Source organism: Mauremys mutica, chromosome 10 (assembly GCF_020497125.1).
Source record: "Mauremys mutica isolate MM-2020 ecotype Southern chromosome 10, ASM2049712v1, whole genome shotgun sequence".
In the NCBI taxonomy this organism is placed as follows: Eukaryota; Metazoa; Chordata; order Testudines; family Geoemydidae; genus Mauremys; species Mauremys mutica.
In genome coordinates, this window is record NC_059081.1 from 71,559,526 (window position 1) to 71,574,743 (window position 15,218).

General features: G+C 40.1%; 1 protein-coding gene across 1 annotated transcript in view; it reads right to left on the minus strand.

Moving 5' to 3' along the window:
• TWIST2 (twist family bHLH transcription factor 2) overlaps positions 1-14,210 on the minus strand; it is a 74,321-nt gene extending 60,111 nt beyond the window's left edge. The window contains exon 1 of the mRNA XM_045033006.1: positions 13,486-14,210. Coding sequence (XP_044888941.1) covers positions 13,524-14,006 — 483 coding nt within the window. The 5' untranslated portion in view covers positions 14,007-14,210 and the 3' untranslated portion in view covers positions 13,486-13,523. The remainder of the gene's footprint in view (positions 1-13,485) is intronic.
• Between the last annotated feature and the right edge of the window lie 1,008 nt (positions 14,211-15,218).

Genomic DNA, 15,218 nt, shown 5'->3' on the forward strand with positions numbered 1-15,218 from the left:
AAGGTAGAATCTCTCCCCTGAAGATCTTACAAGCTTATGTTTGGTGGCTGTCAAACAGAATGTATTGGAATGGCGCGTCTGAAATAACTGCCGTCAATGGTTCTGAAATCTTTCAGCGGTGTATGCCATTGATCAATGTGCCTGAAATAAGAGGTAAAAGGGGAACCTAAAGGGGCAGACTGATCAGTTGAGTGGTGGTGAAAAGAGTTTTACTAGGGGGCAATAGGTCTTCTCGCTAAAAAAGGAAGTTTTAATCAGATTTAATTAAAACTACATCTCATAAATCAGTTTTCTGTGTAGCAGAGGATAAAATGGAAGAATTTGAAAAGATATGGAATCCATTTGGGTAGATACAACTGTATGACAGCTGAGTTGTGCTGTGTGTGAGTTTAAAATATTGGGAAATAGGCACACAATATATAGCAGCACACACAAAGGGAGGGAGCCAGCATGGATAGGGAATTACTAATTACTTTGTAAATATGCCATCGGTTATACTTAATTTAAAATATGGAGAAAATGATTCATGAAGTTTTAAACTATAATAAACACGGTTCAGTACTCATATTTGAAAACAATCAACCAAATGCCAATAAAAGAAAAATAAATTATAGCATTGTTTTTTAAAAATGCAGGCAGTAGTTCAGTTCTTACATAGTTTACAGTGAAGTGTTAAATAGGTAAAATTTTCAAAAATGCCTTGGTCCCTTTGTCAAAAGGAACTTAGGCTAGGGGTTATATTTCAATAGCACCTAAGGGACTTAGGCACTCTTGAACATTTTTCTGTGTCTCATTGAAAGTCAATGGGTCTTGGGTGCTTAAGTACCTAAGTACTTGTAAATTCAATCCTTGAGGGGGCCATTTAGGGATCTGGGGCAAAAATCTGTCTGGGGATTGGTCCTGCTTTGAGCAGGGGATTGGACTAGATGACCTCCTGAGGTCCCTTCCAACCCTGATATTCTATGATTCTAAGCCACTTTTGAAAATGGAACTTACATATCTAATTCAATGTTGAAAATCCAATGTCATTTATCCTCTGTGTATAGTTCAGGTAAATACTTAAACCTAACAAAGTGGGCATCTATTTGGATTTATCCTATTGGACAAAACGATTGTTTTGCGACGTTCTCTGATATGCTGTTTGCATTCTATTGCCTTGGTGCAGGATGGTGTGTGGGTGTCACAGCCTTCAGGTGCCCTCGCAGTACATCAGGCTGTTGCATCTCTCAGAACAAATCTGGGGCCCTTTCAAAATACTGCCTTGTGCAATGAGTTTTCTAATAAGGGTGGCTGATCATGAGGAAGATATCCTTAAAACTTGCTTTCACTTGTGACTTAAACTGGATCATGAGCCCAGGTCGCTACAGTTCAAAGACCAGTGTTTTGAACTGCAGCACCACCTAGCCCTCCCTCAGTCAAAGCATAAGTGTAATTTAATTTCTCCTCTTCTTGAAATGCCGTCAGAAAGTGCAGCCACACACGGGTACTACAGTTCCTTTGCAAAATGAAACATTTTGGACATGTGAAAGTTCAATGCATGATAGAAGCCCTTGTATTATTTAGTGTCAGTATTAATAATAATAGAATCTTAGATTTAAATAGCCCTTTTCATTGCAAAGGATGTGAAAACTGCAAAATATTCATAAAACCCCACTGAGAAAGCTGGGAGCTCTGAGTGCAGACAGACTGCAGTATTGTTACTCTAAAAAGTAGAGGGATTGTTACTCTAAAATATGGTACTCTAAAAAATAGAGGGATTAAGATGAACTGACGGTATTAGATGTTTCCTTACCTAATCAGACAAAACTATATAAATAGTCTTCTTAAAAGCTGACACCTCAAATCTCCAGTAACAGTGTTTAATGCGATGTATGGTGTATTGCATTTGATCTATTTTTATACTATATTTTTGTTTTATGTACTGGAATCTTTCTGAGATTTTTTTTCTTCATGGTGGTATATGCTGGCATCATAAATACCATGGCTGCTGGTACAGCATATGACCAAAATTTTAGTTGGGTAGAAATATTATTTCATTGGTCTGATCTTCATCAGTTGTTTGCATGAGTAGCCTCCAGTGTGTATGGCATGCTGACAAATTGTTAGGTTAATGCTGTATTGGAAGAAGTTCAGCTCTGCAGTGTGTTTGGCAGGGAGAGGATGAGAGGTTTGCAAGAACTCGCAAGTCCAATGAAATGAACAGAAATACATGCAATGACTTCTGTAGTTTTTTAGACTAGGTCCATAATGACTGTGTCATGGTGTGTGTGTGTGTGTGTGTGTGTGTGTGTGTAAAAGTGAGGGGGTTAATGCTGTTTTAACATGCTGAAGCCTGGTGTACCCACATTTTTTGTACAGATATAACAATATCATCTAGGAGTGTAATTTTCTTTTTTGCCCACCACAATAGTTATACTGGTACAATCCCAAGTGTGGTCACAGTCATCATACCATTATAACGTGCATTGTACGGGTATGTCCTATATACAGGGATAAGCTATACAGGTATAGGACACCTTTATACTGTACAACTGTGTCCCCACCGGGTGGTTCGTACTGCATTAACTGTATCATTGCAGTGGTACAATATCTGAGTGTAGAGAAGACCCAAGTGTGTACCTCCGATGCTGCCACTAAGTATGCCTTGATGATCATTATTATTTCTATTGTGTCAGCACCTAGGGGGCGCCAGTCACAGACCATGTCCCCACTCTGGTAACCCCCATACAAACATGAATCTGATCCCCCAACCCTGATCTTGTCATGCCCTATCAAATCAGAGTCTCTCGTCAAGTGGCAGCGATTATTCTAGAAAATCATTGCACCCCCAGAAACAAACAGGCTGCCCTGTGGCATGACCGTTCTCATGTCACTGGAGTGAATGGGACTGTCTGACCTGAGACTGACTGGGGCCTGCAGCTGTGGCTGCTGCACTATAAATGTTACGTAATAATAATGGCCCCGATTCAGGAAAGCACTGAGGCATGTACATGAGCGACCTCACTGAATAAGGATGCTTTTCTGAACCTGGCCCAATGTTTCATTGGGATCTCAAAGGGGTATACCGTACAATACACAGCACAGAGAACCAGCAGTGAAATGCTTAACGGACAGATATTAAAAGATATTTAGACACCTACTGGGATTTTTAAAAATGCCTAGGCAAGTTAGGTGCCTAATTGCCATAGATTTCAATAGGAGTTAGTTGCCTAATTCATTTAGGCACTACTGACATTCCCACCAGCTGCTTCTCTTCACCTTTAGGCACCTAAACACTTTTAAAAATCTGACCCTAAATTATTAGTAGATAGGTGGCAACTTCTGAATTGAAACTTTTCTTTCGGGTTCATGCCTGAGTTCAGGATTCATTATCAAAACCGCCGCATGCTTTACTGATAGTTTTACAGCCAGTCAGCTACAACAGATCCTAGAGAATGCCACAATCCCTGGAGAAATAATTTGCTGTTGAGATTCAATCCTGTTGTAATTATTGCACAATCTGAACTAGTGCACTGGATTTAAACCAGAATGAATGCTCTAGAAGAAGTGCTGGGATCCAGTAACAACGTTCCAGGTGCTAGTCTTTATATCATCATAAATGTGGTGCATCGTTTGGAGCCTGATTCTGCCTCTCTTACTCAGGTTAGGTAGTGTCTTGTACCTTGAGTAACCCGCTGCTTTTAATGAGGCTGCTTGAGGATGAAGGGTTGAGGAAGAATGGCAGAATATGGCCCTTAATGTTTAGAGAGCTTAAAGACTAGTTGACGCCTGACATTAGCTTTAGAGAGAAGTCTGCTTAGCTGTCATTCCATTTTCTTATAGTCCTTTCCCCCTTTTTTATTGCCAGAAGAGGATTTTTGTTTTAAGAGCTTATTTTGCCCTTCAGACTCAGTATATCATATCACAAGTGGTCAGGGCTGCCCAGAGGGGCGGGCAAGTGGGGCAATTTGCCCCAGGCCCCGGGCCCTGTAGGGGCCCCGCGAGCCCTGGCCCTGCGGTGGTCCGGGTCTTCAGCTCCATTTTGGCAGCGGGGGGGCCTTCAATGCTGCTGAAGATGTGGAGCAACTGAAGGGCCTCCCACTGCTGAAATGCTACCGAAGACTCGGACCGCCACCGGCTGAGTACAAGCGCTGCAGCTCCCCCGCTTTGCCCCAGACCCCCTGAATCCTCTGGGCGGCCCTGCAATTGGTTGCTGTAGAGAAGGTTATGATGTCACAAACCAAAGTGCATGACCAGCAGGTAAGGAGAAGGCAGCAGGAGTTGATTCATTGTTAAGTGACAAAAATTTGTAATATCATTAGCACAGGGGTCGGCAACCTTTCAGAAGTGGTGTGCCAAGTCTTCATTTAGTCACTGTAATTTAAGGTTTCATGTGTAATACATTTTACATGTACAGGGGCTGTCAGACTGAATCCCGGACCGGCAGCAGGCTGAGTGGGGCCAGCGGCCAGTACCCCAGGCCAGCAGCAGAGCCCCCAGAGCCGGCGGCTGGGACCCCAGGCCGGCAGCAGAGTGCCACTGAAAATCAGTTCGCCTTTGGCATTCGTGCCATAGGTTTCTGACCCCTGTATTAGCATCACAAATGAGAGTGAGACATTTGTGTTTCAAGGGGCAAGTCACAGATATGCTTACTAGTATATCTATCATAAGGTTTTCTACAGCACTGATCACCAAAGGATCTAAACAATTCCTGCACTGTACATGCCGCAATACAGTTATTATCCGAGTTGTTACATAGATTCAAATGCAGAGTTGTTCCATTTCAGTGGGCACACAAACAGCAGGCATATTGGGAACAGGGACATTATTGACTTAGTACACAATTGTTAAGAGTTGATGCAAAGGATAGCGATGTTATGTGACATCTACATGCCCCTAGGAAGGCTTGTGTTTGTAGTACTATATATACAGCTGCATAGTTGAATACGTTTTTCTTAAGTCTGTCTCATGAGTCTGCTAAGACCATGCTTTCTTTTTTAAATGATATTTTCTAACCTGATCTGTGATTTTTTTTAACTATTCCATAGTTCTCCTCTTTTACTTATGCATATCTTTGGTGTAGGAATTTGTTTTGTTGTCCATAATACAGTAATACATTTCCTAGCTGCCATTTATACCTTGAATTAAGCTCACTCTTGGGAGGTGTGTGGGATGTATGTGAAGGGGATGGGAGTGAAAGAGAGGGAAGACTGCCTCCCAGAATGGGGTACTACTGTGTTTTTAGTCAACAGGCTGTTGGAGTCATTTGTGTGCTGTGATATAGCTGTGATTAGAGTGTTGGGCTCTGAAGCCAGACACAGGAAAAGTCGTGTGTGTGCGTGTGCGCGTGTACTGAATGATCGTCCTACTGTCCAGCACAGTTTGAGAATGTTTGAGTACATTTTGGTCCCAATCCTGCCAGCTAGTGCATGTGGGCAGAGCCCTGCTGAAGTCAGCACGGCTCTGCATTGGAGCAGTGATCCAGCCCCAGGGATTAGCTTGCCAGTCTCGGATCTTGGTGATGTCTGGTGTGTAAAAAGCAACATGCAATCACTTTCCATTGGTTGGATGAGTATCTGGATGAGGAGAACCCAGGGAGTCCCCTGTGACAGTGTGAAACGTCTCCTTTCCATTTCTCTTAATTAAATTCACTCACTCTCCAGAATTTTCCATGATGGGTCAGCTGACTTGTAACAGGAGTGCTGTTAAAGACTTGATCCCTCTGTCTGTCCTGGCTATGCAATTAGGTTTGTTTGCATTTTAAACACAAACATTTGATTTTTAAAGTATATCCAAACAGCTTAAAGCAAAAGAATGATCACATAAATTACGGCATACAGAATTTTGGTGGTCAGATTGATCAGAAACTTAATTTCACATTTTAGAGCACATGTTTGGCAGATCTTGTATCTTTTAAGGAAATGCTAAACTTTTTCTTGGGGGTGGTGGTTATCAAGACAAAATTATCTTGTTAAAAATTCAATTAAAGATTGCACAGGCTCACTGGAACTAGTCCAGTAAATGTAATACAAACTGAACTAGCAGACATCTGCCCCCTTTTTATTTTCCAAGCTGCAGTTTAAAGGCAGAGAAGAGAAAGACATGGAGGTGGGGCTGTCGCTCATTTCTAGTTGTATGTATGCAGAAGCAGCCAATGGGCAATTCTCTTTTTGTTCTGATCACTTCTGCGTGCCCCGCAGAACCAGATCTGCATAGCCGCTGCCTTTACATAACTTGTTGAGTTAAACGTGTTCGATATCAGGGTGCCTTTGGCATTGAAACTTACAAAATTAAAACAGAACATGCAAAAAGTCCCCCTTTAGAAGCAGAAATACAACTCTAAATTGTAGACTTATGTTTTCATGTTTACAAAATAGCTCCCCAAAAGGAAGAACTCCAGTAACTTTTTCTTTTGAGAGCAACAGAACTGCAGTCAAACTACCTGCTGCTCTTTCCTTTCCACAGACTCAGTCAGACTATATAACAGGGTCATCGCACATTGCAACTTATTTTGATCTATCATCTTTTCTACAGATAACACAGACATCTTCTATCGAATGCTTCACCGAGCAAGGTACAAATGCTCTGCTTTCTCTAGGCTATGCGAAAGAAGGAAACATACTGTCAAACGTTGTTGTGTTGAAAAACATACGTTGTCCTTTGGGGAGTTGATTTGCAACAGCATTATAATAGATACAGTCTGGCCTCTTGACTGGACTAGATAAAAATTATTAAACAAAAAAGTCCTTGCTCTCAGAAGCATGTCTCCAAAGTTTAAAAATATAGGCTCTGACTTCTAAAGAAAGTCAGTGGTAGTTGGGCCTATAGTTCCCTTCAGCTCCTTTGAAAATCCCAGGTATATATTTATAAGTAACACTTACCAGCAATATTATTATTATGATTGTTTCAGATTTGCACTTCAGTACTGCCAAGAAGGCCCAATCAGGGATTAGAGCCCCATTTTGCTAGGCACTGTACATGTATTTGAATCCATTGCCGCACAGGATATAACAACACTTCTTTTATGCTCTAACCTCACTTACATGGATGCAAATCCACATTTCAAAGGATTGTTCTGGCTTTTCCCAGTGTTAATGTGATCAGGAATAGGCTCTATTTACAAGGCAAAATGTTGGAGTCAGCAGACTCTAAGCTGGTGATTTGCATGGAAGTTCAAGTGGCTTGCACTATTTTCCAGAAGAAAGCCCTGGTTTAATATAAAGGAGGAAAAACGTACATTGAAGAGCCATTTTAATTCCTCCCCACTAAAAGTGAAGATCATGGGCCAAGGGCTACTCTCTTGAATCCATGCAACCCTGTTGACACCAGCTGGGTTATATGTGTGTGTAATCAAGAGCGCAATTTGACCCATACATTTACCATCTACATAAAAGGCTCAGCAAGGGCTCTGCCTTTCAATATTCAAGTCAGGGTCCCACAAAAGTCAAATAAAGGACAGGATTCAGCGCAGAGCCGCAGATAAATTGATGTCTGAGAGTTGAGCAAATGTGTTGCAAATGAAGGCCCTTAATCCTGCAATTGTAACTGCTCAGGGAGTTCCTTGTGGAACCTAATTGAAGCCTGAATGCAGGATTGGGGCCATCATCAGAATAAAGTGAGAAGCAGAGAATATGTCACCATGAAAATGGAAAAGCCCCGTTAGCATCTAATGCAGTAAAGAGTCATAAAATTCGGCTGCCTAAGGTTGGCTCCCTGATTTGTTGGTTAGAGCTTTCAAAAATCCTGACTGACATGTTTATGATCATTTTATCCAATATGTTTGATGGGGTTTGGGGGGCGGGGGAAAGTTGAGGGTACATGTGTGGGGGTGTGAGAATCTCGGGGATTTATTGACTACCTGAGTTAATTCATTATTTGTAGGTATTAGTTTTCACTGCTGAGTGGTCATCACCTTCAGCTGTAAGTCCAATTAATTGATGGGGGGGTCTAGAGTTTTTTTGGGTGGACTTTTTTACTGTTTGAATCTAGCATGATAATAATTAATGACTATGATGACGTTTGTCAGCTGGAGAACATCCCATTATTCCTCACTTCTAAATTTCCTTAAGAAGTAAATCATAAGCGTTGGCATATAGTACTCTCCAGTCACTTAGAGTAATCCATGGAGATGTTCAGCTAGATTCTCAACTGGTGTTTATCGATTATGTTGATTTACACCAGCTGAGAATCTGGCCTGCTATTCTGGGGTTTTCTTTCTAACAGCACAGCTGGTTTTTTACGATTAAATTGCGTTCTGCTCTTACTTGGTGCCTACTCAAAAAGTTACAAAAGAATCTATGCTTTCACTAAAAGGCAACTTAATTCCCTGCTCGTGTGCACTGATCTATTTGTACTCTGGAGTTCTGTAGTGTTTTCTGACCTGTTCCCCGACTCATCAAAATAGTCCTTCTGCTTGAACTGAGACATACAAACTTTAGATTTGGAGATTTCAAAGCCATGCAGAAATGCGTCGCAGACTACAGCTATAAACGTAGAGTCACACAATATGTCACCAAAAGAGATTTCAGCTGCAGTTATAGAAGCCATCCTTGCCCCATTGCATAGAAGATGGTGCAATGACCAGCAAGCGTGTTTTACTATTTCATCTATTGCTATATGTATGAAATAAGCCTAACAAAAGCTAAAGGAAGGAAGATATAGAAAAAGAATATGAGGACGATCCGCAGTTCCTTGTTGCAATCTGCATATTTATATTTTTAACAAATAGAAGTCTGTATTCTCTAAATTTCTGTATTCTCTAAATTCTCTATGCAGTACAGATGACCACCAAATTAGGTCTACTTAGCTAAAGTGTATGCACTGATATTTTTCCTTAATGATCCTTCCTTGTGTCTCCTTCATGGCAGGACTTTCAAAGCAGAATTGACTTCAGTAGGTTGAATAACAAAATGTTTGTCATTGTTCTAAAGTGTCCTCCTGTTTCAGGCCAAAATATGTCTCTATCGTGCACAGACTTGATATTTTCTAACTTCATATGATCAAGAAATGTACATCTGGGATTTTGAAGCATGAATTATGGATGATAGAAAATGGTCTTTCATGTATGTGTGAATGCATGTATGAATGTGGGTATGAATATGTATAATGTGGGTGTGACTGTATGTATAATACATAGTACATTGGCTTCTTACACCATTTCATGCTTTCTTCAGTATTTTTTCTTGTGTCTTTATTTGGGTGGTTTGTCTCACATTAGCTTTGGCTGGTTGACTGCTATGTATTTGGTTGATACTGTATAGCAGATTTATTCTCTCCCAAGAAAAGACACAAACATAAACAGACCATCTAGAATGCATTTTGCAGGGCTTTTAAATATACCAGCATGTAAAAATAAACCTATTAATGTAAATACCAACTTTAAAAACTTTCCTGTCAAATAAGTATGTTTACATTTGTAGTGGTGCATTTAAAAAAAATTGGGGCTTTTGAAAAAAAAAAGATTTAGTTACAGTATCATGATACAACCAGTTAAAAACAGTTAACCAGCTCTACACTTTGAGTGGTTTCCAGAAGAAATTGTTTTGTTTCTATAAGGACAAAACAAAATAGAGATACTAACCAATCTACTCACTTTTTCCATTGAAGAAACTCCTACAGTCATAGTCAAATCTTAAGGAACAATCACCAGGATGTTATAAAATATACCCATTTACTAAAACTTCTTCCTTCCAAAATGAACAAGGTTGGCAAATGCTTTCATAATATAAGGATCAATTCATGTAGCGTATACAGCCTTTTATAAAAATATAATCCTGCCACAGTCCTTACTGGTAACTCAAATGCAAAAAGTAATGCTGACAAACAGATCTTTCTAACATGCTGGTGTAGAACTATATCATCATTAGTACACCTCTACCCCTATATAACGCGACCCGATATAACACGAATTCGGATACAACACAGTAAAGCAGCGCTCCGGAGGGGCGGGGCTCCGCGCGCCGGCCGATCAAAGCAAGTTCGATATAACGCGGTTTCACCTATAATGCGGTAAGATTTTTTGGCTCCCGAGGACAAAGTTATATCGGGGTAGAGGTGTATTTGGCTGGTGCTTGCAAGGTTACACTGCTTTAGTTCTGGCTTTTATTCTTGTCCTACTGACACCTCTGATTAGGTACTATATTTCCACGCTTCTTACCAAAAGAAATAATGGAAAAGAATCTTTTTTTCTGAAACTGTCTACTGTTTGGAACATCTCAGACATTCTAGCTTCCAAAAAAATAATTGAGTGGGGTGAGGTGAGGTATGCAGGCGCTAGGTAGTAAACAGCTGGAGTGCTCGGGTGTGTGTGTGTTGCCTGAATTTGTATGTTTGTTTAAGCATCCTATAGCTTGATATGCTAATTGAAGTGAAAAAGTTGTGGCTGTTTCATGTGAAATTACAGGAGTATGTTTTCTTTAATTACATGGAACAGAACAGAAAAATCTCTGATTGCTGGATAAGTCAGCAATGGTCACCTACTTACTGGCATTCTCAAATGCCAGGTGGCATTTCCCCAGTTCCCAGGGCTCTGATTTTCTAATAAAAAAGAGCCTCTGATTTTTCTGTGGAACAGGCTCTTTAGCTTCTTCAAAGAGAAATCATTTCTTGCCGGTTTCTTTTCAAAACCCAGGCTAAATCAAAGAAATTTGGGTAATATAATTAGTAACAAGCGCCTGATCCCTCATTCTGTCTCGTAGTGACAATCCTCAGAGTTGCAGAATTCCTACAAAATACAGGATCAGGCCCCAAATTTGTTTAGCCATTTCCTATGTTTTTTCTTCCAGCCAGCCAATGTAGCAAATGTTCTTTTTGTGCATCAAAGTTTCCTCAGATGGTCAAATGCACACAGGAGTCCGTGCTAAAACAATAAGCCACACTTGCAAATTTCACCAGGTTTCTTGAGGCGCTTGTAGCGTTGGATGGCAGAAACAATTGTTTCTGCCCATAAATGATTGACCGAGACACTTGCCACACTGCTCTTTGGCAATAATGTGCCACCACAAAAAAACACCTTTTTTAAAATGGAAGGTTTTGGTTTATTTTATATGAAAGGAAATAATTGTTAAGCATGTAAGGGAAAATAAGAAACAAATAGACCACTTCCAACATTTGCTAGGAGGCCAAGTTACAGAAAAGATACCGTATACCAGTTAAGCATGAACCAGATGAATATGTACTGTATACGCTTAAATGTGTTCTTCAAAGCTCTATTTGGATACAAATAATTTTCAACTCTAGATTTAGCTATTTCATTGTTATTAATGAAATCCTGAACTTCACTGTCTAATTCCTCCATATAGGGACTATCTCCTAGTGTTCACATTCAGTATCTTTCTCATCAGACCAATCTGAACTCTAATTCTGTTGACACTGCACTTGAAATGTTGTTTTTTAAGAAAAAAGTTGAAATACTATTATTTGCCCCTAATGTACTGTAGAAGGCAGAGGGAAGGATATACAGTAGATAAGAGATTAAAACAAATTGATAATGACAGCACATAATTTAGGAAACAACAGAATAAATGCATTGTTCCATTGGAGAGGTTTAGTATTCGGCCAATCTAAACTCCTGGAGAAATATGTGTTTGAGACATTTTACATCTGTTTTTGACAAAGACAACAGAAGATTCCCATAAAGGACACCCCCCACCCTTCTTATTGCCTTAGCCTTTTAAAAACCATATTAACCAAGGGAAAGGCAATGCATTTTATAAACCGAAGTTTAGAGTTTGTTTGAAAAAGCTACTTTTTCAGTTGTTTGCAGCTGAAGCTACAGCAAAGCCACATATGTATCAGGGCAGACCTGTCTTTTTTCTGGCTGTGATAACAAAAGTAGTTAACTTTAAAGATTTAAATTGCCTGTTAGTGTGGGATGGATAGACTTAGAATAATGAAACTATCTTCTTTCTAGGTCTTCATGAAGGGGTGATAGAAACTCTACTGAAGATATTAAAATACAGAGTATTTCAAACACAAATGAATCATGACGTTGTTAAAATGCTGTATAAAATGTTTAAAATCTACATTTTACTCCTTTGCCTATTATTGCCTAAATATTGCCTATTTCCGATTAAATGTTGCCAGTTGCATCAAGTTTCTTGTCTGTGTCCTAGTTATTGATAAAACAAATATGGATTTGTATAAAAAAAATTCTGGCTAATGGACCAACCTGAGCTTTCTTTATTCTTTTAAGGAGTTGATGTCATCTGGATAATTAACCAATTTCATTCACAGTGCTGCATGTTGTACTACAAAATTTGAATGTCCCCTTACTTTCATTTCCTTGTTTACTGATAAATATTTTTAATTGTATGATTATCTTATCTGTCTTTTGTTCTGTATTTTATCTGTGGATGTTCTGTACGAGGCATGCAAACAATAGGAATATATGTAAACTCTGAAATACTGCATGATTTATAGATGACTGTGAGGTGTTTCTTAATTAATGTAAAGTTGTGACATCATTTAGAATAATTTAGGGGGGTTGCCTAAGCACACCTCCTCTCCCCCTTCTGCCCTCTGGACTCCTCTACCCCTCAAAAACCCCAACACAATTCAAAAGGAAAGATAAGAGGAAGCTGTTTTCTGGTAATGGAATCTGATGAGGACGAGTTCCGTGCCCCGAATAAATAAGAAACTACGTTCAAGTCCATAAGAGTTTGATACCAGCCGTAACTTTACTCTAGGGAAGGGAAACTAAATATGTACTTGACAATGGGTTTGTTCTATCTTTTTGTTTGCCTTTTATTTGTATGGGGGGGAAGGGAAGTGGACACAGCACAGATAAACAAGTACAGAACATCTGCTGATCATACAAAAATGTTACTAAGATCAGAGCAGAAATTATTCTTCACAGGATCAGCTGACCCCCCTTCCCAAAATGGCAAAATTGTAAAAACACTTAAAGCCTATTTTGTAGGTGCTGGTTCTTTTAGAGCACAGACATACACCAAATCCAACAAGCAGCTGTTTCAGGTCTTGTCAGTGTGTTTTACTGGCTGTCTTTTTCCTCTCTTTTGAAATTCTTCTCTAAGAGAAGTACTCTTGCAAATTTCACACCATTCCCCATTCAATGTTACAGCTCCCCTCTTGGTAGCAAACGTTTTAAAAGACAGCAGCAGTGTATAAACAGATTGATTTTAAATCTGAACATATCATATGTTTTACTTACTAGAAGTTTCTCTTATTTTTAGATTGGAGTGAGTGGAAGGGTGAACAAATGTAATCTTGATCTTTAATCTAGTTGTTTGTGGCCTACACAAGAGAATCATTGAGACATTGTGATGGAGAGAAATGTTTTCTCCCGTCTAGATTATCATCTGAATCCTTTCTGGATGGCTGCTGGATTTTCAAAGGGCTATAACATTTTGGGCTCCCCATTTAAAACAAGCTTAATATTTACATTATAGCATAGACAACGTGAAGCTTTATCACTAAAACAAGGAGACCTGTGGCTGAATTCAATAAGATGCAGTTAGAAGTAAAAAGAAAGAACCAGGTACCTACCCCTTTGGCAGTTGTATTTGCTTTTGCCCAGGTACTGGCTAGTGGGAGGCAGACATGGACCAAGCTCCTTCCATCCTCCACACTGAAAAGGCATAACTAAGCCGCTCATGGGCCACATAGCTGCAGCTTGTCATCTTATTGTCCATCTCATCGCTCTGTAGGACCTGGTAGAGGAAGTCTATGTACCTGGCTGCGAGTTTGAGAGTCTGGATTTTACTGAGTTTGTCAGAGGGCAACGTAGGGATGATTTTCCTCAGGGCTGCGAAGGCTTCATTGAGGGACTGAGTCCTCTGCCTCTCTCTGACATTGGCCAAGATCCTCTGGCTTTGGAGTTCTTCATAAGATTGGGAGCTGGGACTGGACTTTTTCCCCCTCTTGCCTGGGTTGGGGCTGCCATCTTCGCTGGATTTCTTACTGTATCTCCTCTTCCTGCCAAATCTCTTTGGCTGCCTTTCCAGCTCCTCTTCACTGGTCCCCAAGCTATCCACAGGGGAAACAGGAGAACTGGAACTTTCTTCCATTCTTTCTGCGAGAAGGGGAGGGGAAGAGACTTTTCCCCCCTCCTGATATGGTGTGAGTGTGTCTTAAATGTGTTTTAAATTCCTGAGACAGATCCTTTGGAAAAAAACAGGAGTTTTTTGCTGACCAAACGTTTTCCAGGTTGCTTGAAGGGCTCTTATTTCAAGGACGGGGTTGTGCAAAAACTGAGGTCTTGGAGAGAGGAAGTTATTCTAACTTTTTTGGAAACTTTAGCTGGGCTCGGTTGCTAAATAGTTGTCAGAAGTGAGGGAGGTGCAGGGCTCCTTTCTGATTGGACAGCCAGGCCAGTGGGAGGAAAGCTTTTCTCCTGCTAAACTTTCACAGTTTTATGTTACACTTAACTAAAATCTTGGGAATGCACCTCCAATAAAAGACAGTTTGCAACCACCGCTCCTCTCTCCCCCTTTCTATATATATTTGCAGCTGTGGGAAGCCCTCACGTGCTAATTCAGTGGGGGTTATTTTGTTTGTAAACTTTGCAAAGTGTCTAGGTTCTGAACAGGCATGCAACACTGTGTCATTAAAGTATCCAGTGCAGCCCCCAGTGATAATGCATTAGGACAATGTCACTGTTTATTTTCAACCTGAAAGACAAAACTTCAGGCTGCATCACCAAGCTATAGATTCTGCAAGAGATTATGACACAAGCTTTTTATTGGTACCTGGAATGAGTCTTGCAAATGAGCTCTGCTTAAATACTCATGTCAACCCTCTGATCTAAAATTTAATGAGGGTGGAATAACAGATAGATACCCCCTTACACCTCCCTGTTTGAGTGCACACAGTAATGACAATCTTGCTAATAAGGTTTACACCACTTTGCTCAGTTTAACAGCTTCTCTGTCTTCTTATAATACACAAAACACCTAATTTTTTCGGCCTTTAGGACATTCATTCTGCCACTACTTTAACAGTAGCTTAGGGAAGTAGCTCATACCTTTGTGCTGTGCTAGGCTGATGGGAAGAAATCATTGGCTAAGTCCCAAAGTTTCAACCGTGATCAAAGTGATGAAAGTCAATGATTTTATTTTAATGCAAAATGAGAGCAACTCCTGCAATTTACAACACAATGATCTGAACTGATTAGGATTATTAGTAGTAGTATTTATTATTTTTACAGAACCAAAAGGAGCTAAATACATCGTTGCGAGCTGTAATATATAGCACAGTGTGGAACCAAAGTAGTGAATTTT